This window comes from Pan troglodytes, chromosome 9 (genome assembly GCF_028858775.2).
Source record: "Pan troglodytes isolate AG18354 chromosome 9, NHGRI_mPanTro3-v2.0_pri, whole genome shotgun sequence".
NCBI lineage: Eukaryota > Metazoa > Chordata > Mammalia > Primates > Hominidae > Pan > Pan troglodytes.
In genome coordinates this window covers 59,935,565-59,961,982 of record NC_072407.2, presented here as the reverse complement: position 1 = coordinate 59,961,982, position 26,418 = coordinate 59,935,565, and the positions used below count along the sequence as shown (strand labels likewise).

The 26,418-nt window shown below is 45.1% G+C and overlaps 1 protein-coding gene across 6 annotated transcripts in view; it reads right to left on the bottom strand.

Annotated features, from left to right (window-relative positions):
- ZDHHC5 (zinc finger DHHC-type palmitoyltransferase 5) overlaps window positions 1–20,885 on the bottom strand; it is a 33,402-nt gene extending 12,517 nt beyond the window's left edge. Inside the window, exons 1-5 of one of the 6 annotated variants that reach the window (XM_063782499.1) lie at window positions 20,500–20,655; window positions 15,489–16,661; window positions 14,595–14,767; window positions 6,136–6,257; window positions 27–184 (exon numbers count right to left, since the gene is read on the bottom strand). In XM_063782499.1, coding sequence (XP_063638569.1) covers window positions 27–184; window positions 6,136–6,202 — 225 coding nt within the window. In that variant the 5' untranslated portion in view covers window positions 6,203–6,257; window positions 14,595–14,767; window positions 15,489–16,661; window positions 20,500–20,655. 6 annotated transcript variants of the gene reach the window in all.
- Between the last annotated feature and the right edge of the window lie 5,533 nt (window positions 20,886–26,418).

Here is a 26,418-nt window from a genome sequence, read left to right as displayed (position 1 = left end):
AGTCTTACCCCACCCAGGGTGCTTACCTCCACACAGTTGTCACAGACACTGCAGTGGGAACATCGAGGGGGACGGTAGAAGCGGCAGGTGGCACACCATTTCATGCGCACCTGGATGCCCTTGATCTCCACTGTTTTGTAAAGGGGAGCTCGGAAATCATCTTCCTTGTCCTCATCCTCCTCAGCTGTAGAGAGGAAAAGTCAATTAAAAACAACTATGCCAGAACTGTAGTAAGTGCTAGGGATTCAATGATGTTTAAAATATAGCTTCTGCCTTTGAGGAATTCACAGTCTAATGAGTGAGACTAGGAACTAGGAACTATAAGACTGTGAGGTCAGGTCTTTATACAACACTATGGGAACCTGGATGAGGAAGCAATTTATTCTGCATTGGGAAGTGAGGTTCGAGATAAAATGACTCAAGAGGTAGCTCTCGTATGCATCTGCTGGTGTTATTTGGTTTAAGTATATGAATATATTTTAAAGAAATAGTTTACATATCAAAGCACATACATAATGAGTTTGCATAAGAGTTCAGTATCTACATTTATATGAGTGAACTATAGCAATCCAAGAGAGGAACTAACATCAACCTTTTTTTCCAGGCACAAATCCTTTGCCCAGCCAACCATGGTGGCTCACGCCTGTAATCCCAACACTTTGGGAGGCCGAGAAGGGCGGATTGCCTGAGCTCAGGAGTTCAAAACCAGCACGGCCAACATGGTGAAACCTCGTCTCTACTAAAAACACAAAAATTAGCCTGGTGTGATGGCATGCACCTGTAGTCCCAGCTACTCAGGAGGCTGAGGCAAGAGAATCGCTTGAACCCGGGAAGCGGAGGTTGCAGTGAGCTGAGATCACGCCACTGCACTCAAGCCTGGGCAACACAGCAAGACTTCATCTTCAACTTAAAAAAAAAAAAAAAAAAAAATCCTTTCCCAAAATGTCTTCCCCTACTCTATGAATTTTCTCTACATATATGTATTTCAGTATTATTTGTTGCACAAGCATAAATGCCCTTTCTCTCAATTTTCAGCTATCAGAAACCCACCATCCCATTTCAAAACTTGAAAGACATTATTTGCCTTCTCATATACAGTTAGCAATTTTTTTTTTTTCTTGAGACGGAGTCTTGCTCTATTACCCAAGCTGGAGTGCAAGGGCGTGATCTTGGCTCACTGCAACCTCCGCCTGCCGGGTTCAAGTGATACTTCTGTCTCAGCCTCCCAAATAGCTGGGATTACAGGCACACGCCACTTCGGCAGCTAATTTTTTGTATTTTTAGTAGAGACGGGGTTTTACCGTGTTCCCCAGGCTGGTCTCAAACTCCTGAGCTCAGGCAATCCACCAGCCTCAGCTTCCCAAAGTATTAAGATTACAAGCATGGGCCATCGCACCCAGAGCAATTGTGGGAAGGAAATGTGGGAAGGAAAAATTAAATAGATGATAGTGTGGAATTAAAAATTAAGTTTTCAAATTTTACTGATTTCTTTACATAGCATTTTTTCATATTTACATCACAAGAAATGCTAGGTAAAGAACTGTACAGCCGGGTATGGTGGCTCATGCCTGTAATCCCAGCACTTTGGGAGGCCAAGGAGGGCAGATCACTTGAGGCCAGGAGTTCAAGACCAGCCTGGCCAAAATGGCGAAACCCCATCTCTACAAAAAATATAAAAATTAACCAGGGGTGGTGGCACACGCCTGTAATCCCAGCTACTTGGGAGGCTGAGGCAGGAGAATGGCTTGAATCTGGGAGGCAGAGGTTGCAGTAAGCCAAGATCATGCCACTGCACTCCAGCCTTGGTGACAGAGTAAGACACTGTCTGGAAAAAAAACACACACACACACACACACACAAATATATACTGCAGATACATGGTATACATAAATATACACATATATTTTTTAAGTCTTCAAAATATTGCAAGGATATATACCACAATATAACAGTAGTTAGCTCTGGTCTGTGAAATTATAGGTAATGTTTTGCCTTTTTTGTACTTCGTACATAATGAATGTGCACTACTTATTGAAATCTTTAAATAAAAGATTTTTTCTTTTGGTCAGGCACAGTGGCTCATGCCTGTAATCCCAGCACTCTGGGAGGGTGAGGCAGGTGGATCATTTGAGGTCAGGAGTTCCAGAGTAGCTTGGCCAACATGGTGAGACCCCATCTCTACTAAAAATACAAAAATTAGCCAGGCACGGTGGCACGCTCCTGTAATTCCAGTGACTTGGGAGGCTGAGGTAGAATAATTGCTTGAACCCGAAAGGCAGAGGTTGCAGTGAGCCGAGATGGAGCCACTGCACTCCAGCCTGGGCAACAGACAGTGAGACTCTGTCTCAAAAAAAAAAGATTTTTTTCTTTTAAAGGGAAAAAATTCAAATGCTATTTTTCTTTTAAGAGAGTTTTGCTCTATCACCCAGGCTGGAGTGCTGTGCTGCGACCACAGCTCACTGCAGCCCTGAACTCCTGGGCTCAACTGATCCTCCAACCTCAGCCTCCCAAGTAGCTGGAACCGCAGGTGGGCACCAGCATGCCCAGTTGCAATGCTCCTTATTTTGAAATGTCTGATCCTTCTACATCATCATCTACCAGAAGTGATCTCTTTGATTACTCTTACACAATGTATTTGTTTTTTGTTTGTTTGTTTTGAGACGTAGTCTCACACTGTCGCTGGAGTGCAGTGGCGCAATCTCAGCTCACAGTAACCTCCACCTCCCAGGTTCAAGCGATTCTCCTGCCTCAGCCTCCCGAGTAGCTGGGATTACAGGCATGCGCCACCACGCCCGGCTAATTTTGTATTTTTAGTAGAGACAGGGTTTCTCCATGTTGGTCAGGCTTGTCTCGAACTCCCAACCTCAGGTGATCCACTCACCTGGGCCACCCAAAGAGTTGGGATTACAGGCGTGAGTCACCGCATCCGGCCCATGGTGTATTTGTTTATAGAGGTGTCTTCCTATCTTCCTTTCTAGTCTGAGCTATTTGAAAGGAATGACCTTTTTATTTTTTATTTACTTTTCTCCAGATGGAGTTTTGCTCTTATCGCCCAGGCTGGAGTGCAATGGGGCAATCTCGGCTCATCACAACCTCCACCTCCCAGGTTCAAGCAATTCTCCTGTCTCAGCCTTCCAAGGAGCTGGGGTTACAGGCACGTGCACCACCATGCCTGGCTAATTTTTATATTTTTAGTAGAGACGGGGTTTCGCCGTGTTGGCCAGGCTGGTCTCGAACTCCTGACCTCAAGTGATCCGCCCTGGCCTCCCAAAGTGCTGGGATTACAGGCGTAAGCCACCATGCCCGGCCAGCAATGACCTTCTTAAAAACCCCAAATGACCATCATAGTGCCTTCCATATTACATCAATAAATATTTGATGAATGAACATTAAAGGCTCATTAAAATAGCCTTTCTTGGCTTTAGGGACACAAAGTTCTTTTCCCTCACCCAATCTTTGAAGGGAAGTCACAAACGAAGCACAATGATGTAGGCTTTGGGAGCACAATGAAGTTCTTTTTTTCTTTCTTTTTGAGACGGAGTCTTGCTGTTGCCCAGGCTGGAGTGCAATGGCACAATCTCGGCTCACTGCAAACTCTGCCTCGCCCACTCAAGCGATTCTCCTGCCTCAGCCTCCCAAGTAGCTGGGATCACAGGCACCCACCACCATGTCGGGCTAATTTTTGTATTTTTCAGTAAAGACAGGGTTTTACCATGTTGACCAGGCTGGTCTTGAACTCCTGACCTCAGGTGATCTGCCCACCTTGGCCTCCCAAAGTGCTGGGATTAAGATGTGAGCCACCACGCCAAGCCTACAGTGAATTTCAGAAAAACTTCATCTCACCAGAGTTGCCAGCCCGAAACTACTTGTCTCACTCTTGCAAAATAACCTCACATTTGAGAGGAAAACTACATGTCATCAGTGACAACCTTTGTCAACTTATTTTCTTTCTACCTTTTAGTCCACTGATGATGGTTCTCTCCCCTCCTATTCCAGAAAGAGCCTACTTCTTCTGCAAGCATAACCTTCAGAAAAGTACTGGAAAGCATCTCCTTCCTCTAAAAGTCCAATTTCAATTATCACCTTTCTTCAACCTCAGCTTCTCTCCTCTGGTTCCATCTCTGCACGCTATAAACAAGCTAAATTCTGTATCCTAAAAAACTCTCTCCTCCCGTAGCAATTCTCCTGCCTCACCCTCCCGAGTAGCTGGGATTACAGGCATGTGCCACCACACCCGGCTAATTTTTTGTATTTTTAGTAGAGATGGGTTTTCTCCATGTTGGTCAGGCTGGTCTCAAACTCCCGACCTCGGGTGATCTGCCCACCTCAGCCTCCCAAAGTGCTGGGATTACAGGCATGAACCACTGTGCCCAGCCAGCTTACTTCTTAAAAGAGTAATTTTGGGCCAGGCACGGTGGCTCACGCCTATAATCCCAGCACACTGGGAAGCTGAGGCAGGCGAATCACAAGGTCAGGAGTTCAATACCAGCCTGGCCAATATGGAAACCCCATCTCTACCAAGAATAGGTATAGAAAAATTAGCTGTGTGTGGTGGCCCCCGCCTGTAGTCCCAGCAATTCTGGAGGCTGAGGTGGGAGATCACCTGAGCCAGGGGGGTCAAGGCTGCAGTGAGCCGTGATTGCGCCACTGCACTCCAGCCTGGGCAAGAGTGAGACGCTGTCTCAAAAAAAAAAAAAAAAAAAATTAATTATTAGTTACCAAAAAAAATGGGAAATTTGAGTTTCCATACTATTGGAGCTCTCTAATTTCTAATACTGCCAACCATCGGCTACTTGATGAATTTTCCTTAGTTCCCACTTTGTTCTATTTCTCCTCCTCCTAACTCTTCTTACTCAATCCTTCTCCATGGCTCTTCCTCCTCCTCTGATCGTTACAAAAATGTCAGTGCTGATCAGGTCTAACCTCAGTTCTTTCATAATCTCACAGTATTTTCTCTGGACAATCTTACTCCTGTTGTTTGAAATACCACATGGATGAAGATTATTAAATCAAGGTCTTCAACACTGACTATTCAATTGCCCACTGGGTAACTCTATCTGGCTGACTCAAGTATATCAAATTCAACATGTCTAAGAGTATTTATTCTCTGTCTTCCCTCCAAACCCGTTTGACATTCTTGTATCTCATATTCAGGTTTATAAAAATCAGTATCCAACTTATCTCCCAGTTATGAACCTTGAAACTACTCTAGATAATTCCTCCACTTTCTCTCTCTTGCCCAATAAAATCATGAAAAGTCATGAAAAATTACTGAGTCTACTACTAAAAAATCTGTAAATCCAGCCTTGAATTCAAGTTCTCATCTGGTTTATTTCCACAGCCTCCCAAAAGGTAGCTGTAATTCTTACAAGAATTATTTTTCTAAAAGGAATTCTGATGTTGAGTCCTCCAATTAAAGACCTCTTCCTATCCAAAGGAAAATGTATGATCTAGTTAACTTAGTATGTAAAGTCCTTGACAATCTGGCTCTGGGTTTACCTCCCATCCCTCTGGTCACACCATGCATAACATCCTCTAGCCCCACTAAGTTTGCCATTTCATGGCTACAAGCTTCTGCATGTGCTGTTTCCTCTGCCTAAAAATGCCCTTCCCTCCTATATTCTACTTGGTAAAGTCTTTCCCACCTATTTTCAGCAGCATTTCCCCAATTTATTTGGGCAAAATATGTTCTCATATTTCTTTGTTCTCAATTTTTTGTATTCTCACAGAACCTTGCTCTTGCCTCCATTATAGTCTGCATCACACTGTCATAACTGTCTTAATTCACTGTGGGTATTACTGTACCTAAAAATAGCATCCAACCCATATGCTTTAAATAAATTTCTGCTGAACAAATCACTAAAACTCAAAGATTTGACCCAAAGTGAATCATAGGACTAGAAGTTATGACATATATTCCTAAAGACCCTGACCTGATTTTCATCATCAGAAAATGATAAAAGTATCCCAAAATCCCCGGACTTTAAGGCCCAAGATCAACTGCGTATGCCCAAATCATTATTTTTCATATCCCAAAATCCCAGGACTCTTAAGGCCCAAGATCAACTGCGTATGGCCAACTCATTATTTTTCAAAGGCAGTGTAAGGTGCTTCTAAGAGAGAAGCAGATCTTACCTCGAGGGAAAATCCCTGGGTCCATGAAGGTGGCCATGCTGAAGTTGGCCAACACAAAGAGAAACATAATTGCATTGTAGATGGGCACTGCAGGTGACACATACAGGCTTAGTCCTGGACACCTGCACAGACAATAAAGAAAATGAGGGGTTGCCTCTAATATTTTGGACACGAACCATACATACAAAAATCTGTAAAGACTTAGCCCCTTACCTATAGATAAATCTTGTGTGGTTTACCTTTGCCATCCCAAATTATTATCTTTATCTTTCCCACTAAGTGAGTCTAGTTTCCTATGGGAACTGCTCACTTTAGATAAAAGTACAAGACTCAGAATCTCTCCCATCTTAACCCGTTGCACTAAGGTCTTTGTGCTTCAGATTCATTCCTACCCTGTGGATCTTGCCACATGTTTTGAGATCTGTCCTTATCTCCTTTCTAACCAGACATGAGAACCAGGTACTGACTATGATATCAGCTACACTCCCTTCTCTGGAGCAGCCTGAGGTTTCTGGATCCCAGCTATGTCCCACTGACCTGCACATTGGCCCAAAGCATGGGATACCACCTACCTTTCTAGCCCCCGCCTCCCCCTTGCCAGGGGACTGAACCACATAAGTGCCTAAAGTATCTTCATTGCATTGGATATGCCTGAGAGTTTACTCAACTACAGGCCAGTTCTTAAGGTTGGGAAATTCTTTTAAAACACACAGATGAGAATGGATATCAAGACACAGAAGTAAACCCTTTGATGTCTAAAAATGAAGCAGGAATGGGGGAGGATAGAGACTATCAGACCAAAGAAGCCCTCAATTTTGTAGGAAAAAGAAACTACCCAAACATACCCAGTATTCCACAGCAGTCAACTCAAGAGATATGCTTTAAGGTAACTTTTCTTGATCAAAAAAACAATTCTCTAGTCCAGAATTAAACTCAGTTTCTTTCAGGATTTGAATCTACGTAGGAATGCTTCAAGAGCTCTTCCTTTCTCTGCTGATTTCCTGGGAGCTGGAAGTTTTGGAAGAACCTGATGTGCTACTTTTTTGTCAGTAGTATCAAACACTCTCGTCTCAGCTCAGGGAGAACTTCCCACTACCAAGGCAGTGGATAAATACTCTAATCTACTTTGTGGCTGAGAACTTAATCTCCAGAATGAGGACAGCATCTGTCCTTGTCCCCTTTATCTGAACCAGTCAAAGCAAAGGAAGAACTCACTGAAGGAAAGGAAGAAGAGGACAGGAGAACAAGACAGCATATGATTCCAGAGAATTAAACCACAGCAGTCTGGGATTCTGTGAAGAAAAGGTATCTGCACCCACCAAAACAAAAAGCACAGCCCTGAGACTGACTCAGAGCAGTTTGGAGGAACTCAGTTCCTTAACGAGATACAAGCAAATCAAGGTAAGAGACAAAACTGTCACAAAGCATCTCACAAATCTTTACCACCACCATCTATTTATTCAAATTCCATTCAGCCATTCATTTTGAAAAGTTTTTAGTATTTATTATATGCCAGGCTTTTTAGATAGTAAATACCAATTTGCTGTTTGGTTCTCTTGATATGTCAGTACACAATTAGAAGACAAAATAATGAAGCTGGAGCGAGGGCATCAATTTTAGGGACTAAACAGACCTTCAGTCATAGTTCTATACTATCCTCAAAGAAAGCCCCCCATGGAAGCTTCTTCCTCTATGAGTTCTTTGGTTCAGAAAAGATGTCTCCATACATTGGCAGGGTTTGGAGTGGAATATAAGCAAAAAGAAGAGTTCCTGCACTGCCTCACCCCAAAGCCTGACCTCCTAGGTTCCTTAAGAGGGAGGGAGAGAAACTGAAAACCAGTCATCCAGGTCAGAGCCCCTCCCTAGTACTAAGTTGTCACTTCAATTTCCGCCTGGGGAAGAAGAGAAAGGGTGACTCACTTGACTCCTACAGCCTGGGAAGATAATTAGAAGGGAAAAAGAAATTAAATCCTTAGAACACTGAGGTGCCCATGATTTAAAAGTCTCATTCCTACAACTGGCCACTGTGGCCTCTTGAGCTTCTGAAAGAAATATTCACCTTAGTTTCCATCTCTGAGAGAAACTAATGAGAGTAAGAACAAGATATGAAACCTCCTGCAGGCCCATGTCAATCTTTCTGACTCGACTCTTTCTTCAGTTTTGTTTTTTGAGACAGGGTCTCGCTCTCTTGCCCAGGCTGGAGTGTAGTGGCAAGATCACAGCTCACTGCAGCCTCAAACTCCTGAGCTCCAGTGATCCTCCCACCACAGCCTCCTGAGTAGCTGTGACTACAGATGCACACCACCACGCCCGGCTAATTTTTTGTAGAGACAGGGTTTCACCATGTTGCCCAGGCTGGACTCAACTCCTGAGCTCAAAGCGATTTGCCCGCCTCAGCCTCCCAAAGTGCTGGGATTACAGACATGAGCCACCATGCCCAGCCAGTTTCATTTTTAAGCAAAGCAACTCAGTTTCTTGGGGATCCTGCCAACCTATCCCTGGATGATGAACTTTACCCTACAACCTTCTGGATATCAACTTGGTCCAGATAAAGTGTGTAATCCTGGAATGGAATTCCAGTATCTGTTGCCAAAATAAAGTCTGCCCCCACAGTGCCAGAATCTAGAAATGATGCAAATAACAACTTCATGGACAATATTTGCTCCTAGATTCACAGAACCATTGCTTCCAATCAGCACTATAAGGGAACACCCCACCAAGGAGAGGCATGTGTGAGCAGAGCCCGTTCTTGCCATATCCCAAATTCTGCTTGATTTAAGGAGAGGCTTTCCGTTGCTATGGTACTTTGCCAGATTCCTAGGTGACCACCCCAAGTGGCCAGTCTGAATCTGTTGCCTTTGATGGAAGATGAGGCCAGAGCTCAGAACAGGAGTTGTTGGGGCTCGTCCTTAGACTATGGCAATAATCATAAAGCTCTAAAAGCCTAGGGAGTGGCCACAGCCCAGAAGGCTGGCTGACTCATTGACAGGACTACCAGACCTATACCATCTCAGGTAGAACGGGTTCTTCTGCCCATCCATTCAGCACTCCTATTTTCAAGACCAAATAAAATTGGCAGAGTGGGGCCAGGTATGGTGGCTCACACCTGTAACCCTAGCACTCTGGGACACCAAGGTAAGTGGATCACCTGAGGTCAGGAGTTCGAGACCAGCCTGGCCAACATGGTGAAACTCTGTCTCTACTAAAAATACAAAAATTATCCGGGCATGGTGGTGGGCACCAGTAATCCCAGCTACTCGGGAGGCGAAGCAAGAGAATCACTTGAACCCGGGGGGCAGAGGTTGCAGTGAGCCAAGATCGCGCCACTTCACGACAGCCTGGGCGTAAAAGCCAAACTCCGTCTCAAAATATATATACAAAATAAAATAAAAAATAAAAATAAATAAAATTGGGAGAATGGATTCCAATATCCACACTCCTGAAACCCTGTTTCAGAGCACTCCCTAATGCATCCTGTTACAAAAAAATGGTTAAGTTCTTAGAAAGAAACACAAAGTAGGAGTCAAGAATCTTTGGATTTTAATCCTGCCTCAATTAATACTTCTCTATGCAAGGCCTTAGGTAATCCACATGAAACTCTCCAACCTTGTTACTTCAGCTACATAGTACAAACATGAGAATGAAGGAGAAAGATCTTCATTCAAAAGATATTAGAATTCATTTTTTTTGAGACAGGGTCTCGCTCTGTCACCCACGCTTGGCTCGCTAAAATTGCCTCCCAGACTCAAGCAACCCTTCAGCCTTACCCTCCCAAGTAGCTGGGACTACAGGTGCATGCCACCATGACCAGCTGACTTTGCTTATTTTTTGTAGAGACAGGTCTCACTATGTTGGCCAGGCTGGTCTCGAACTCCTGGGCTCAGCGATCCTCTCGCCTCAGCCTCCCAAAGTACTAGGATTACAGGTATGAGCCACTGCTCCCAGCCGCTAGAATTCTTTTTTTTTTTTTTTTTTTTGAGACAGAGTTTCGCTCTGTCACCCAGGCTGGAGTGCAGTGACGCGATCTCGGCTCACTGCAAGCTCCGCCTCCCGGGTTCACACCATTCTCCTGCCTCAGCCTCCAGAGTAGCTGGGACTACAGGCGCCCGCCACCACGCCTGGCTAATTTTTTTGTATTTTTAGTAGAGAACGGGTTTCACCATGTTAGCCAGGATGGTCTCGATCTCCTGACCTCCTGATCTGCCCGTCTCAGCCTCCCAAAGTGCTAGAATTCTTTTTAAACTAGCTGGTTTGATACTGAGCATTCAGTGGACAGAAGACAAAAGAAAACATTATTAACTATCACCATCATTATCATCATCATCAATTATTCCACCTCTACCTTCCCCTATCTGAAATACTAGGAATTCAAGGACACTTAAAACAGAGACACTAAGCTCCTAAAGAATAGGTCTATGCATTCTGCCCATGCCTAGCATATTGCTTGAGCATATGACTAGTGTTCCTTGTTGATGAGAGAAAGCTGAAATGAATGTTCCACTTCCTGCCCATGGGGATCCTCATTTAGAAATCCTTTCCTCAAGATTCCATGAGAAAACAATTTCTCCCTTTACAGGTGGGCAACCCAGTTTCTCTTAAAACACCTGATTTGTGGTACCCAGACTTTCAACCAGCTGAATGTGAGACGTAGGACCTGGGCACTTATTCCTGGATAAGAAAACAATGTGAGAAGGAAAAGGCACAACCACTGCTCCATTAATGTGCTAAATCACAAGGCTGCTCCCACTCAAATCAGGTGCTAATACCTCTGCAGTTACGGGGGAGGGGGGACCAGAGAGAACTCCATGGAGGTCGGCCAACTTCCTGTGGGTAAAAGGGTTGGAAGAGGACTGAGGCAGAAACTGAAAAGCCGCAAACTATATCATGGATGGGAGCCTGAAAAGACCATCATGGATTTCCATACAACTCTGACTTTATCCTTCCCTTAGATCACGTGAAGTGGCCAGGTGCGGTGGCTCACGACTGTAATCCCAGGACTTTGAGAGGCCGAGGTGGGTGGATCACCTGAAGTCAGGAGTTTGAGGCCAGCCTGGCCATTATGGTGAAACCCCAACTCTACTAAAAATACAAAAATTAGCTGGGCTTAGTGGCAGGCGCCTGTAATTCCAGCTACTCAGGAGGTTGAGGCAGGAGAATCGCTTGAACCCAGGAGGCAGAGGTTGCAGTGAGCCGAGATCACACCACCACACTCCAGCCTGGGCAACAGAGTAAGACTCCATCTCAAAAAAAAAAAAAAAAAAAAAAAAAAATCACATGAAGCAGAGATCTTATCCTGCCCCCTCCCCACCAGCTTTAGAAATGGATAAAATAGGGACCGGGCGTGGTGGCTCACGCTTGTAATCCCAGCACTTTGGGAGGCTGAGGCGGGCAGATCACGAGGCCAGGAGATCACGACCATCCTGGCTAACACGGTGAAACCCCTTCTCTACTAAAAATACAAAAAATTAGCCGGGTGTGGGGGTGGGTGCCTGTAGTCCCAGCTACTCGGGAGGCTGAGGCAGGAGAATGGCATGAACCCAGGAGGCAGAGCTTGCAGCGAGCCGAGATCGCGCCACTGCACTCCAGCCTGGGCGACAGAGTAAGACTCCATCTCAAAAAAAAAAAAAAAATCACGTGAAGCAGAGATCTTATCCTGCCCCCTCCCACCAGCTTTAGAAATGGATAAAATAAGACCTTAACTGGACTAATTCACAGTTTGATGAGACTTTAAACAAGATACAATTCAAAGTGATTCGAAATGGTGTTACCAGGAGCACTAGGTCTCAGGAGATCCTACAGGGTAAAGAGGCGATACCAAGGGGCTGGGCTCTATATGCCAGCCTCACTTGAACCAGAGCAGCCCTAATTTTTATGTTGGTTTTTTTTTGTATATAAGATTTCATTTGAAAAAGGGTCATGTTGCTTAAACAAACTGCTGTAGGTCAACGTTCTCACTGTAAACAGGAAGAACTTAGGTCCACAAAGGTTAACAGACTTTACCAGAATCAATCTCCTGACCTCCCCCAAAGAGTGCTTATCCCACTTACCTAGGACTGCCCCTCTGCCAGTCAAAAAACAAGATTAAACTAAGATAGATAAGCATCCAAGTAGTTATCCTAAATGAAGTCTAGTAACTAACTGGGAGGTAGAAGGTTACTTCAGCAGACACTCTCCCTCCCAAATAGTGAAAACAGAGAAGAATTAAGACAGGATCCCCACCATTCCTTAGTTTTAGTGCTGGACAAATTCAGGGAATGAGAGGGATTAGAGTTCCAGGAGGAAGGCCTGAACTGTTCTGTTCAAGATTCTCTGGGGCAGATCACTATTTCTTTGATGCAAACTCAACTAGTAATTGCTGCTCATAGCTTTCCCCAACTTAACAAAGAAACATGGAAGGTAAATTGTTCCTAACTAGTTGAAGTCTACATGCCTCCACTAATTATGTCTGTTACCTGAAAGGGACTCTCCCTCCTACTCACATTCCTCTATATCCCAAAGTAATTCTCACCTGGGGCTTCTAATAATGTAGCTAGTTGTAGCCTAGTGAAGAGAATAGGAGGATGATAGAGTAGTTACAGATTTACAGCCCCACATAGGAGCTAGTTCAGAGAGTTTTCCTCTTGCCTCTCCATTTGAAACCCTGAACTCTTTTTTAGGTTGTATGGTTTTAAACAGGGGATTCTCCAGGAAACTGAACCTCGAAAGAGGTAAAATACATGAGAGGATAGTTTTTAAGAACAGTGGTGCCTCAGCCCAGATATATGCTTACAGAGGAAATACTCTAGTCAGATGGAGAAGAGGAGATGAGAATTTCAGAATTACCCGAGCTAGGTGCTAGAGTAAGATAAACAGGGTGTTTATGGCCCCACAAGGTGAATACAGGAGATGCTTAGGAAAAGATGGAGCCCAGAAATTGGTCCTGTAGAAACTAGCGCCAGGGGGAAGGAACTCCAGCTATGACTTAGGGTTCTTCTAACTTTGGATGAGAGGCAATAATTCCAAATAAGGTCAATATTGTCCTCCAAAATCCTTTTTCTTAGAGCTAAGAGACCATGGAATAAGGAGGGCTCCTACTTTACTGGCACCAGGGAATGAGAAAGTAGGTTAAACAGCTTCAACTATCAGTTGAGAAAATGCCTATGTCAGGACAACTCTTTGTAGGCAAACTGGTATAACCAGTCAAACACTTCAATGGTTCCAGATTAGCAAATTAAAAACAAGGATTCTGCTTGCTCTATCTCAAGAAGAGGGAGCTTGAAAGACAGAAATCACTTAGTCCCCTCAACTTCCTTCTCCAAAGGCTTTGCCTCTTAAAGGAAAATAGACCCTCCCCAATTGAGCAGAGTTAAGGGTGTCAAACTGGTCTTGTACATACCCCTCTTGACCCAGAACCAAAATTGCTACAGGATACTAAGATATAATATAAATGTCCCTTAGTTAAAATTTTGATTCTACTTCCTGGCCATATTAGCAAAAACCAAAACAAGTTCTGACACCAAAGACTCACCCCTCTTTCTGGTAGTAAATGTATGAAGAAGGACAGAACACTGAACATGTTGAGTTTAAGCAAGAGGAAAAGGTTATGAAGAAAATATTAAGTCAGAGAAAAGCAGCACTGTCTCTAGATCCTTGAGAGACTCCAGCAGGTATGCTCAAGCTCAGAGCTGGGGACCAAAAAATCTACAACTTCTCTGCTTCAGAGGAGGTGAGAAGTAGGATGGTGTTCATGCCTTAGATAGTGATTCTTTCTCTCCTTCTTTAAAAACTAGAGAAATACATCAGTATTACTTTGCTGACTCTTTAGACAATGTGACCCACATTTTTCAGAATATCTTTTGGCTTCTAAAGCTAAATATGGGGAGTTTTCCTTCCCTCCTACCTCAGATTTAATTTCTGTGTATAATTGCCTCCACCCCAACAATCTCTACTTCAATGAGCCCAAGTGTTTTTATTCCCTACCACTTCAATTCACTTCTTCCTCTTTCCAGCAACCTCATGTTGCTCTGAATAACACTTCACAACTAGGTTTGAGCCTGAACCATGACAAAGTAACTTCCCAGAAGATCCAGCATGCTCTGATGATTCCAAGAGCTGCAACTAGAGCACTAAATCAATGACTCAACAGTATAAGGCTCAGAAGCCTGGTACATGTTAATTTATAAACAGGTAACAGCAAGGATGCCTTCCAGATGGTCAAGAGCTTAAAAAAAAAAAAAAAAAAAAAAAACTGAGGAAAAAGGGAAGGTTTAAATCACTCAGTCTCTTCCAATAACAAGTAAATGAAGAAAGTCTGAAGATCAAAGCGAGAATGATGCAGATCCTAGATCCTAAATGGGAAATTTTTTCATACCAACTGCTTTTCCCAACAGAACCAAGTAATGGGAAAATTACTGTCATTCCCTCGGCAGAAACTAACACAAAGGAACTCTTTTAGGACTCTCTTCCCAAATACAACTTACCCTTTCCTTTCTCAGTGGCCTTCACTTCTCCAGGCTTCTGCTCTTAAGAGTACAAAGAAAACCATCTGGGTAGCACTAAAAGCCAAAACTCTCTCATTGGTGTATCTTATAAATCAATTCTGAAATTTTCCAGTACTCTCAGTTTCCACAATCTCAAACCTGTTTCAGACATCCTGGAAAAAAGCCATTAGCATTTAAAAAGGCTTTAGTCGGCCCAGCATGGTGGCTCACACCTGTAATCCCAGCACTTTGGGAGGCCAAGGTGGATGGATCACTTGAGGTCAGGAGTTTGAGACCAGCCTGGCCAATATGGTGAAACCCCATCTCTACTGAAAATAAAAAAATTAGCCGGGTGTGGTGGTTGGCACTTTTAATCCTAGCTACTAAGGAGGCTGAGGCAGGAGAATCGCTTGAACTCGGGAGGCGGACGTTGCAGTGAGCCGAGACCACGACATTGCACTCCAGCCTGAGTGACAGAGCAAGAGACACTGTCTCCAAAAAAAAAAAAAAAAAAAAGCCTTTAGTCTAGTCTAGTTCTCTTTCTCATAGAATTGACTGCTTAAACTGCTTTAAGCCTCTCTGGTGGTTTCCTCCCACTTCCTTCCTAGCTTAGGATCATCTAATGATGGAGCTGGGTAGAAAAATATGAAGACTTCTATGATTCCAAAATAAAGGAGGAAAGGGTAGGTAGAAGATTCAGCGAAGTAAAATTGATAACACGACTGAAAGGACAGGCTTTTTTTTTCTTACATGTCTCTGGGATTTGGATTTACCTGTACCAGACACTGAGCCCTCTCAGTCACTTGGCTTTGCAAAACTCAAGAGAAAGCGTTATCTCCTCACTTCCCATGGAGTATCCACCCACCCAAACACCCCTGCTGGGAGAAAACTCACGTAAAGGCAAAGAAGAGTGTCGTAGCTCCCACTAGGAAGATGGCGGCTGCAGAGACCGGGACATACTTGCTGGGTTTGAATCTCTTTCCAGACTCTGCGGGCATGTTGGAGCTCTGATGGGAAATCTGCCCTGCCGCATAGCCCAGGCCCACACAGCGGCAGAACAGACAAGAAAATGGGAGGAGGGAAGCAACAGAGAGGAGTACAAAAGAAAACCAGGGAAACAGAAAACTTTATCACCCTTCCCCCTCCCAAATAAAGCCAAAGGTCAAAAGATCTCAAATGAAGGAAAGCACATGGGAGGGGGAAAGGTGATTCCAAATGATAAATAACCACCTCCCCAGAACAAGGCAGAAGGGAAGATTAAGAAACACAACTTGTACAGTTTAAAAACTGGAGACAAACAGTAGGCTGTACACATGCAAATGGTTGCAGGTGGAAAACATGGACAGTCAGACAGATCAAGATACAGCTCATGGATGGAAGCAGGTCTTCAAAAGAAGGAGAGAATATCAGGGTATGGCAAAAAAACTTTGGGCAAAGAAATTCTTCTGAGATACTATAGTACCTCCACGACTACAGTTCCCATAAAATGTGAGCTGCACCTAAAAGAGGTGTGCCCTGTGTTTCTATTTCTATTTCAATCCAAGAAGGAACCTGAGGCCCCTTCCAACTTTAAAGAGGAGCTTTGTTTACTGCAGTCTTTGTCTCTTTTAGGTAGTCTTCTCAATGCCACCACTCCCACACCCTGACTTCACCAGGGCTTGTAGTCTGGCAATGGTGGTTTAATTTATTTCTCTCTTGATGGCTAAAGCTGGACAACAGCTGTTGTAAGTTTGAGCTGTAAATCCTTTTCTTTGAAGGGGCAAGGAAAACAGGGCAAGCTTCTCTGTCTTCAATCTCTTCTTGTTATTCCCAAGCCCTTTAAGGGCTCTGTTTCCTACAAAGTTCATGTAAAACTAAAGGGAAACTTAAAATCCTTGAAGCCATTTTCTTCCCAATAGGCAGAATAAGATGAAGAAATCAATTCCAATTGATGACACTTCAAAAGTTTACTGTGGATGAAAACGAAGTTCCAAAGATGTCCCTGTTTCCAGACTAGTCAATGTCTCTTATCTTTCTTCAGTCTTCAGCTTTCCAGATGCAGAGTTCAACCGGGTTACTGTGTCTCACCTGGAGAAAAACAAGTATCTTTATCAGAGAATTCTTTCAGGGTATTTCTTAGACACCAAGGCTAAAATTCCACAGGCTGCTGTTAAAAAGTACTTTCTGAAAGAAAGACTGTTTTCCATTTCATTTACATGTATGTGGGTAAGAAGGGACTCTGAATTCAGAGGAAAACTGACTTGAGAATCCTTTGCTCTGTTCAGATTGGAAGCAGAACATGGCTTCACCTGGCCAAAGGACATCAAAGGACTAGCTCTTGTAAGGGGCCCATCTCACCTGACATAGATGGTAGTAACAAATACCAAGAATATCAAAATCACAAACAAGGGCACAGCAGTGAAGGGCAGTCCTAGAACAAAGATTTCTCTTTGGACAAGAAGAGTGTTTATTGTTATAGTGAAAAAAGAAAAAAATTAACCTCGAAATTAGGAAAGCAAGTCTCATTTTCTTTCTCTGTGTGTTTCTTTTGCTCCTCTATGCTTTTTAGTTACAATCCTGAAGAGGTAGAAGCTGAATTTTTGGTCTTCTGGAATCACCCATTAGAACACTGGGTAAGAAATGTTCTTGCAGAGAAAGCCATGATGCCCTCTATGAGAAACTGAATAAGCATAGCATAGGGTTGGTTCTTTTTCCCCAATTCAACAGTTTATTATTCCTATATTGGCCTAAGGTAACTGAGCCCCACCTGCCCCAATATGATTAAAAGTAACAATTATTTCTGTTGATGACAATAACAAACTAACACCAGCACCTTGGGATTTTATAAGATGCTTTTCATCTGGTGATCTAAAAGCACTTTACTCACATTATCTGGTGACGCAGTCCCTTATCCCACTCTTTAAAATTGAAGGCTACAGAATGCCCAAGGACATTCCACTGAATCACCTCAGGTTCAGAACTCAAGAGGTCACATGCCCCTCTGGTGACACAAACCCTTTCTACCTTTTCATCCACTACCTGCCCAGAGATGATAACTTGGAATCTGCAAGCCAAAAATTTTAAGTTAGAATTTTAAAAGAAAGTAGTTTTATTCCCTTCTCTACTAAAAATACAAAAATTAGCCGGGCGGGCGCCTGTAGTCCCAGCTCCTCAGGAGGCTGAGGCAGAAGAATCACTTGAACCCAGGAGGCGGAGGTTGCAGTGAGCCACTGCACTCCAGCCTGGGCAACAGAGCAAGACTCTGTCTCAAAAAAAAAAAAAAAAAATCAGAAGATTCAGATAACAAAATATAAATGTGCCCTATAATGTATCACTTCCTCTCTCACCTATGGCATGGAAGGCAAAGGTGCCTTCCCTTATGATTCATTTCTCTCTTTAAAATTAGGGTTTCAGAGGGCCAAACAGCAGTATTAGAATACAGTGAGCGCCAAAAATTCTAAGAAACTGTTATAGTCCTAGAAAACATAAATCTTCTCTAGTCCCTGATTTAATGATTATTTAACTCTCAGTTTCCTACAGGAATGGAAGCCTAACTAACATTTGGAATGTAGGCCTCAGTAACTTTGTTAACAAAAGCAAATTCTTGATTTGTAGACAATATGTACTTTTTTTTTTTTTTTTTTGAAACACAGTTTCCCTCTGTCACCCAGGCTGAAGTGCATGGTGTGATCTCAGCTCACTGCAACCTCCGAGTCCCGGATTCAAGCAATTCTCCTGTCTCAGCCTCCCGAGCAGCTGGGATTACAGGAGGGCACCACCACACCCAGCTAATTTTGTATTTTTAGTAGAGATGGGGTTTCACCATGTTGCCCAGGCTGGTCTCGAACTCCTGACCTCCAGGTGATCTGCCTCCTCACCCAAAGTGCTGGGATTACAGGTGTGAGACACTCTGCCCAGCCAATATGTACTATTAAAGCAAACTTTTCCCTCAAAATCCCAAAGACTAGAAAAGATGGAAAATTATACTACTTAAATTTTATCTAGAGTAGAATATCATTTAGATACTATATATTATTTCATATATTTTCCACAGGAAAAAAGTCACATGGACTAATACTGACATAGTAATACAGAGTCATGAAAGGCCATGCAATTTTGGGAGTATAATACTGGGAATACAAAAGAGAACAGCACCTGAGATGCTTGGGGGCTACACAGTAGAAGGGAAATCAAAAACCTAAGAATTTATTGGGTATAAATAAAGATGAACCAATTCTTAGCAAAAGAATGTGCTGCAGATACTAGGATGAAACCACAAGGGTGAGTATGGTTCATCAGAGTCAACAGTTTGAATCCATACTAGTATCAAAAAAGTATACAAGACTATGTATGCCAGCTGGGCACGGGGGCTCACGCCTGTAATCCCAGCACTTTGGGAGGCCGAGGCGGGTGGATCATTTGAGGTCAGGAGTTCGAGACCAGCCTGGCCAACATACCAAAACCCTGTCTCTACTAAAAATACAAACAAATGAGCAGGGCGTGATGGGGCATGCCTGAAATCCCAGCTACTAGGGAGGCTGAGACACGAGAATCGCTTGAACCCGGGAGGTGGAAGTTGCAGTGAGCCAAGATAGCAGCCACTGCACTCCAGCCTGGGCGACAGAGCCAGACTCCGTCTCAAAAATGAGAAAAAAAGTAATATGTATGCCATATTGAGGCACAGAGTAAACTATTAAATGGAAATATGTATATGTAAAACAAACAATACAGGATATGTGGTTTGAAGGCTTTAATAAGGTTTAATACAGGTATTTCCTTAAATAGGTGGATACCAGCAGTACCACGGACAACACAACTATTTTTTGTTGAAATAAGCGGTGTAACAGTACAATAGAGTAAATCTAAATGCACAGTAATGGAGGTACCATGGAATAATTCACATGTCAAGGTATGGGAGAAAGAGCCAAAAAGTTTAATGTGGGTGTTATCATTATATACCGAGGTAGCAAAATACATGGCAATATAATTTTGTAAACATTAAGTTTATACAATGGGTGATAATGAGCATTCTGAAGATATTTGATCCAGGACAGAGGTATACTGAGATAGAAGAATGATATGCAAATGTTAGATCAGCTTGGTCAAGATGGCATTAACCAGGAAGTGAAGAATCCAAGGCAAAAAATAGTCTAGCGTATAACGTATATGTGATCCTACAACTGCCTTCATAACTTTTAGCAACTTTCTTACTTCTTATTTCAGTGTTTCATTTGGCCAAGTGGGTAAAACACTTTCCACCTGCCTGCCCCAAATATAGGTAAAATATTGACAAACGCATTCGGGCTCCACTTTAAAAAGTACAAAGTACTAAACGCATGGAGCACTCGGCTGGTGGCGGTAGGAAGAGGAAGCGGACGGGTGAGAGAGAACAGGTAACAGGATGAAGCTTGAGCCAAAATAAGTATCAGCAGAGTGGAGCGAGGGACTCGAACCGCAGAGCGGTAAAAGGGAAACAGCACCCGGTCCCCACCACGGGACTGGGGAAAGGAGAATCACCCGTTGGGGCAGGGCTGACGACCGCTGAAACCGAAAAGAAGGAATCCACGGCGGCCAGGCCCACCGAGGTTGAGAGAGCGGGCTGCGGGGACCGCAGAGCCCGAGGGCGCAGGGCCGGGGGCGGAAGGGGCGGCGGCTGGGCGCCAGGCACCGGGGACCGCGGTCTCGAGCTGAGTGGCCGTCTCTAACCCGTTCCGAGCCCTGGCGGTCGTGGATCCCCGGCCTCTACTCGTCGTCCGTTTCCAGGGCCCACGGGTCCCGCCGCGGTTGGAAGACCCGGCCCGGAGGAGAAATGGGGCCTTAATCCCCTCCCCGTCTTCGGTCCCCCTTCCCTAGAGGTCACCCTCCCCTCCCACCTCGCTGGTACGGCACTTCCGGTTCCGCAGGGACCGGTGTCCTCCGCACTCACCCGCGAGCCCGGTGCCCGTCACCACCGCCGTCGTTGTCACCGCCGCCTCCCGGCAGTGCCGTCCTGCCTCAGAGAAGCAGCGCGCGGCCCCCGCACGCTACACGCCCGCCCCGCTGCCGCGCGCTCCCGCCAGGCGTCGCTCGTCTCGGAGCCGGCGCGCGGCCGTTGCCCTCAGTGCCGGGTCTCGAACCCTTCCAGCGTTCCCATTGGCTCCCTAGTCCGGGCTCGCGCGACGTCTCGCGCGGCGCACGTTTGTCTCATTCATGCGGCTCGCGCTGCCGCGCCCACCCCCGCTCACTCTCCCATTCACCCATAGCCCCCACCCCGACTCCGATCTGGGGCGTGCGCGCGAACCCTGGCGACCGCGGCGACCTCGCGGCCTGATTGGCTGCAGCAACACAACGACGTACGCACGCGAGAAGACGAGAGCGCGCACGTAAGGCCGTGGGGTTGCGGGGACAACTAAGAGACAAGGATTGGCCTAATGCACAGGAGTCAGAAATGAGGAAATGGCCAGGCGAGTCTTCCCTTCTCCTGCGTCCTGTTGTATTCCCACTGAATCCAAGCAAAAACCCCCGGAAATAAGAAAAGAATTATGTGTGTGTACTAGAAGTACTCAAAAGCAAGCAGCTACCTTCTCGAATTCAGCAACCCCTCTCCTACTGAGGTGGTACAGTCCAGACAGGCTTCCAGCGCAGCCAATTACCGACGACTATCGCCGCTTCCTGCTTCAGCCCCTTCGCGGCGGATTGGCCAACCATTTGGCGACTAGGCCTCCCTCTTCCCCTTCCCATCTCCTTTTTTTTTTTTTTTTTTTTGATGGCAAAAACTTTATTTAAAACAATCTTGCTGGAGAAATCTTCAGTCCGGCGAGGTCGCTGGTCCGGGCAGAATCCAGGGCGATGGAATGGTCTGGGCTGTGTCTCCCACATGAAGGGGACGCCCGGACTTGAAGAGCCAATGTAGGGCGAGGCTCCTGCCAAGGGCCGGGGAGGGAGATGAAGAAGAGCAGGCGCCAGCCTTGGAGCCGTAGCGCTAACCGTGAGAGGGAAGCCTAAGGAGCGCGCGACCTGAGGCGGTGGCAGCACCCTCCCGCCCCCGGAGTGCGAGCCGGGAAGTGAACTCCCTGAATTCCATTAGTTTCCCACTGTCACACGTGGGATGGGCGCCCGCATCCCTCACCTCACCCAATCCTAGAATACAAAGCTAAAAGCAAAAGGTTCTCTAGAATAGCTACTGTCCCTGGCGAGCTAACTGCATAGGTCATAGTGCTACGCTTTGCCCTGATTAGCCCAAGACAGCTGTGAACCCAATAGCAATGCCCCGTGTTCTCTCCCCATTCAGCTCGAGGCTATTTCTTTTTTCGAAAGCAACTCTGGCTATTACATAATGGTCCCTCAAAAAGGTGTTTCACAAGCCACTTCCCTGAAGCCGAGGCCCCTCACCTGTAAAATCCTGAGGACTGTCCTCGGGTTTGGTCTCAAATGTTGCTGGCTTTACTGTGGTTCTGACACTAGCATTAGGCAGTAAGGTAAAAGAGAACTACCTTCTGTTTTCTGGAATCTAGTTCCTTCTCTGACATGGCATATATTATAAGTTCTAGTTTATTCTTGTTAACAGCGTCAATCCAGCATTTATTGCAACACACTTGAGAGTTCTTTATAACGACTTTATATTTTTAAAACAGACCTGGCCTGGCGTGGTGGTTCACGCCTGTAATCCCAGCACTTTGGGAGGCCAAGGCAGGCGGATCACGAGGTCAGGTGCTCAAGACCAGCCTGGCCAACATAGTGAAACTCCCTCTACTAAAAATACAAAAATTAGTCGGGCATGGTCGGGGGAGCCTGTAATCCCAGCTACTCGGGAGGCTGAGGCAGGAGAATTGCTTCAACCCGGGAGGCAGAGGTTGCAGTGAGCCGAGATCACACAACTTCACTCCAGCCTGGGCAACAGAGCAAGACTCCGTCTCAAAACAAAACAAAAACCTCTTTAGACCATATGAAAGGTAAATTATTGAAGATACAATATTGATATTTTATTTTTTACTTTTTGAGAGGGAGTCTCACACTGTCACCCAGGCTGGAGTGCAGTGGCGCGATCTCAGCTCATGGCAACCTCCTCCCGGGTTCAAGCAATTCTCATGCCTCAGCCTCCTGAGTAGCTGGGATCACAGGCATGTGCCACCACACCTGGCTAATATTTGTATTTTTAGTAGAGATGGGGTTTCACCATGATGGCCACACTGGTCTGGAACTCCTGACCTCAAATGATCCTCCCACCTCGGCCTCCCAAAGTGCTGGGATTACCGGCGTGAGCCACAGTGCCCGGCCTGATATTGGCATTTTCTACCTGTAAGCCATGTTTCTTTAAGATGAAGTCAGCTTTCATTTTTCTGTTGCAATATTTTTCTTGGATTTTTAGACTTCCTGATTTCCTCCACAAATTAGGCATTTTTATTTTCCTTTCAGCTGTCTAAGAACTTGTAAATAGTGGTATCTCTTGGCTAGACAGTGCTAAATGGAAAAAAAAAAAATCAGTCTTCCACCATCCAACCAAACTAAACTCCCCTGGGATACTAGCTTGGATTGCCAAGCTTTGTTAGGTGGATGAGCACTAACAGAGGTATAATCACTATCCCAAAGTTGAAAGACAGAGATTCCACTTGTCCAGTTTTCCTTGGGATCACTCAAGATATTTCTTGGAAAGAACGTTTAATAGAACATATGGTTTAAAGTGCCAGCTACTTCTGAAAAGTATCCAGAGTAAAATCTAGGCTAAAACAGTATGATATCCAGACCACCCAAACTTTAAATTACTTTAATATGTTAATGGCTTCTCTCATCTGCGCATCTTTGTTCATCTTGCTCACCACACTCTTCGGCTGCCCGGACTTAGACCCTCAGTAGCATGGGCACCTAAGCACACAGAAAGCTAGAACATGCATTTCCCAATTTTTGTGTTTTTAGGGTTTCACCATGTTGGCCAGGGTAGTCTCCAACTGCTGAGCTCAAGTGATCTGCCTGCCTCGACCTCCCAAAGTGCTGGGATTACAGGTCTGAGCCACTGCTCCTGGTCAACCTCTTTGTGTTTAAATACTGCTGTCTTTCCTCCTGTCCTTGTGAAATGTCTCTGTATGTGTTAAAGGGTAGTTCTTCCCTTTGTGCTGTGGATCCTATCTCCTTCGCTCCTGCATTTTTTCTGGTGCTGGGGGATGGAGTCTTGCTGTTACCCAGGCTGGAGTGCAGTGACGCGATCTCAGCTCACTGCAACCTCCGCCACCCATGGACAATTAATAGCTCATATTTAACACTGCCAAAAACCTCGAGTTTCCCTTGTCCCTGAGGGGGACAACTCCCTGAGTTTTCCCAATCTCATGTCTAACCTAGTGTGTCTTGTTAAAAAAAATCCAGGATGCATCCTTGATTCCATCGTTTTCCTCACCACTCCGTTATGAAGTCCTGCCTTCAGAATATCCTCTCACCAGCTCTACCTCTGCTGCCCTAGTATTTCATCCCCCACGATTTCTCACATTTGCACTCTTACAAAACTCTCCTAATTACTGTCCTTGCTTTTACACTTGCCCGATAACCCACTCTCCGCAAAGCAGTGATCTTTTCAAAATTTAAAGTAATCAGCCAGGCTAATCCCAGCACTTTGGGAGTCCGAGGCGAATGGATCACTTGAGGTCAGGAGTTCGAGACCAGCCTGGCCAACATGGCAAAACCCCATCTCTACTAAAAATACAAAAATTCACCAGGCATGGTGGTGCATGCTACTCAGCTACTCAGGAGGCTGAGGCAGGAGAATAACTTGAACCCAGGAGGCAGAGGTTGCAGTGCACCGAGGTCATGCCACAGCACTCTAGCCTGGGCAACATAGCAAAACTCAGAAGGAGGGAAGGAAAGGGGGAGGGAAGGGGAGGAGAGAGGAGAGGAGGTGAGGGATGGAAAGGAAAGAAAGGAATAGGAAGGAAGGGGAAGGAATGAAAAGAAAGAGAAGAAAAAGAGCAGGAAGGAGGGAGAGAGGAAAGAGGAAAGGAAAGGAAAGGAAAAGAAAGGAAAGGAAGAAAGAAAGAGGGAAGGGAGGGAGGAGATCAGCCGGGCGTGCTGGTTTACGCCTGTAATCCCACACTTTGGGAGGCCTAGGCGGGCGGATCACCTGAAGTCGGGAGTTGGAGACAAACCTGACCAACACGGAGAAACCCCATCTATACTAAAAACACAAAATTAGCCGGGCATGGTGGCGCATGCCTGTAATCCCAGCTACTCGGGAGGCTGAGGCAGGAGACTCGCTTGAACCTGGGAGGTGGAGGTTGCACTGAGCCAGATTGCGCCATTGCACTCCAGCCTGGGCAACAAGAATGAAACTCTGTCCCCCCCCCAAAAAAAAAAAAAAAAAAAGATCAAATAATTACTCTACTTAACTACCCCTCCCCTCTGGTTCCCATTGCTCTTAAGAGTAAAATCCATTCTTAAACCAGGTGCTGTGGCATAAGCTTGTAGTCCCAGCTACTCAGGAGACTAAGGTGGGCAGATCACTTAAGCCCAGAAGTTCAAAGCCAGCTTGGGCAACATAGTGAGACACCCCCCATCTCTTTTTTTTTTTTTTTTTTGAGTCAGAGTTTCGCTCTTATTGCCTAGGCTGGAGTGCAGTGGCGTGATCTTGGCTCACGGCAACCTCCACCTCCCGGGTTCAAGCAATTCTCCTGCCTCAACCTCCCAAGTAACTGGGATTACAAGCATGTGCCACCATGCTCGACTAAATTTTTTTTGCATTTTTAGTAGAAATGGGGTTTCACCATGTTGGTCAGGCTGGTCTCGAACTCCTGACCCCAAGTGATCCACCCACCTCAGCCTCCCAAAGTGCTGGGATTACAGGCATGAGCCACCACGCCCGGCTGAGATCCCTATCTCTTTAAAAGAAATAAAAAATCCTTTTCTTTTTTTGAGACAGAGTGTCCTTCTGTCACCTAGACTGGAATGCAGTGATGCAATCTCGGCTTTCTGCACCTCCACCTCTTGGGTTCAAGGGATTCTCAGCCTCCTGAGTGGCTAGGGTTAAAGGCATGGCCACCACCCATGGCACCTGGGCCAAAAAATCCATTCTTCACCCTGGTTTACAAAAGCCCTACATTATCTGGTCTTTGCTGCCCCCTCCAGCCTCATCTTGTACAGTCTTTCTTGGTTCACTAAGCTTCAACCACACTGGCTTTTCTCTTCACCAAACTCATCAAGCTTGTTCCTTTATTAGGGTTTTGCAGTTTTTTCTCACCAGGAAGGTTTTGCCCCAGACTTCACACAGCCATTCAAGTCTTAGCCCAAAATGTATGCTCAGGAAGGGCCTTTCCTGACCACCCAATCTAAAGTAGCCTCCAGTCACTCTGTCTCATATCCCCCAAATTTAAGTCTCTGCATAGCACTTGCCTTTTTAAATTTGTTTATTCTATAATGTAAGCTCCATAAAACTTTTGTCTATCTTGTTCCCCATCTACAGTGGCTCCTGACAGTCGGTCCTCAGTAAACATTTATGAAAAGAAGGAATGGATGAATGGCATCAGATACTTAAGTAATCCAAGTGCAAACCAGGGACACCAAACAGTCATTTGCAAGAGATCAAAAAGAATGGGCTTTCCCAGTTTCTTACCACCTGAAAGCTTAAGTTACACTTTGACTTAGGGCCTAGTTCCAATCAAATAGACAAGGATAGCTGTACTGGAAGGAAAATGAGCTATCTCTGGAAAATGATTAGATATGAAATCTCATTCCAAGATTATCACCAGCCTCTAACTCCCCACAGTAAATCCAGCACTGACAGCAGATTTACCATCTACTTACCTAAGTGCAGAGGAAAGGTGAACTATCATAAGAACTCACAGCCGGGCACAGTGTCTCACACCTGTAATCCCAGCATTTTGGGAGG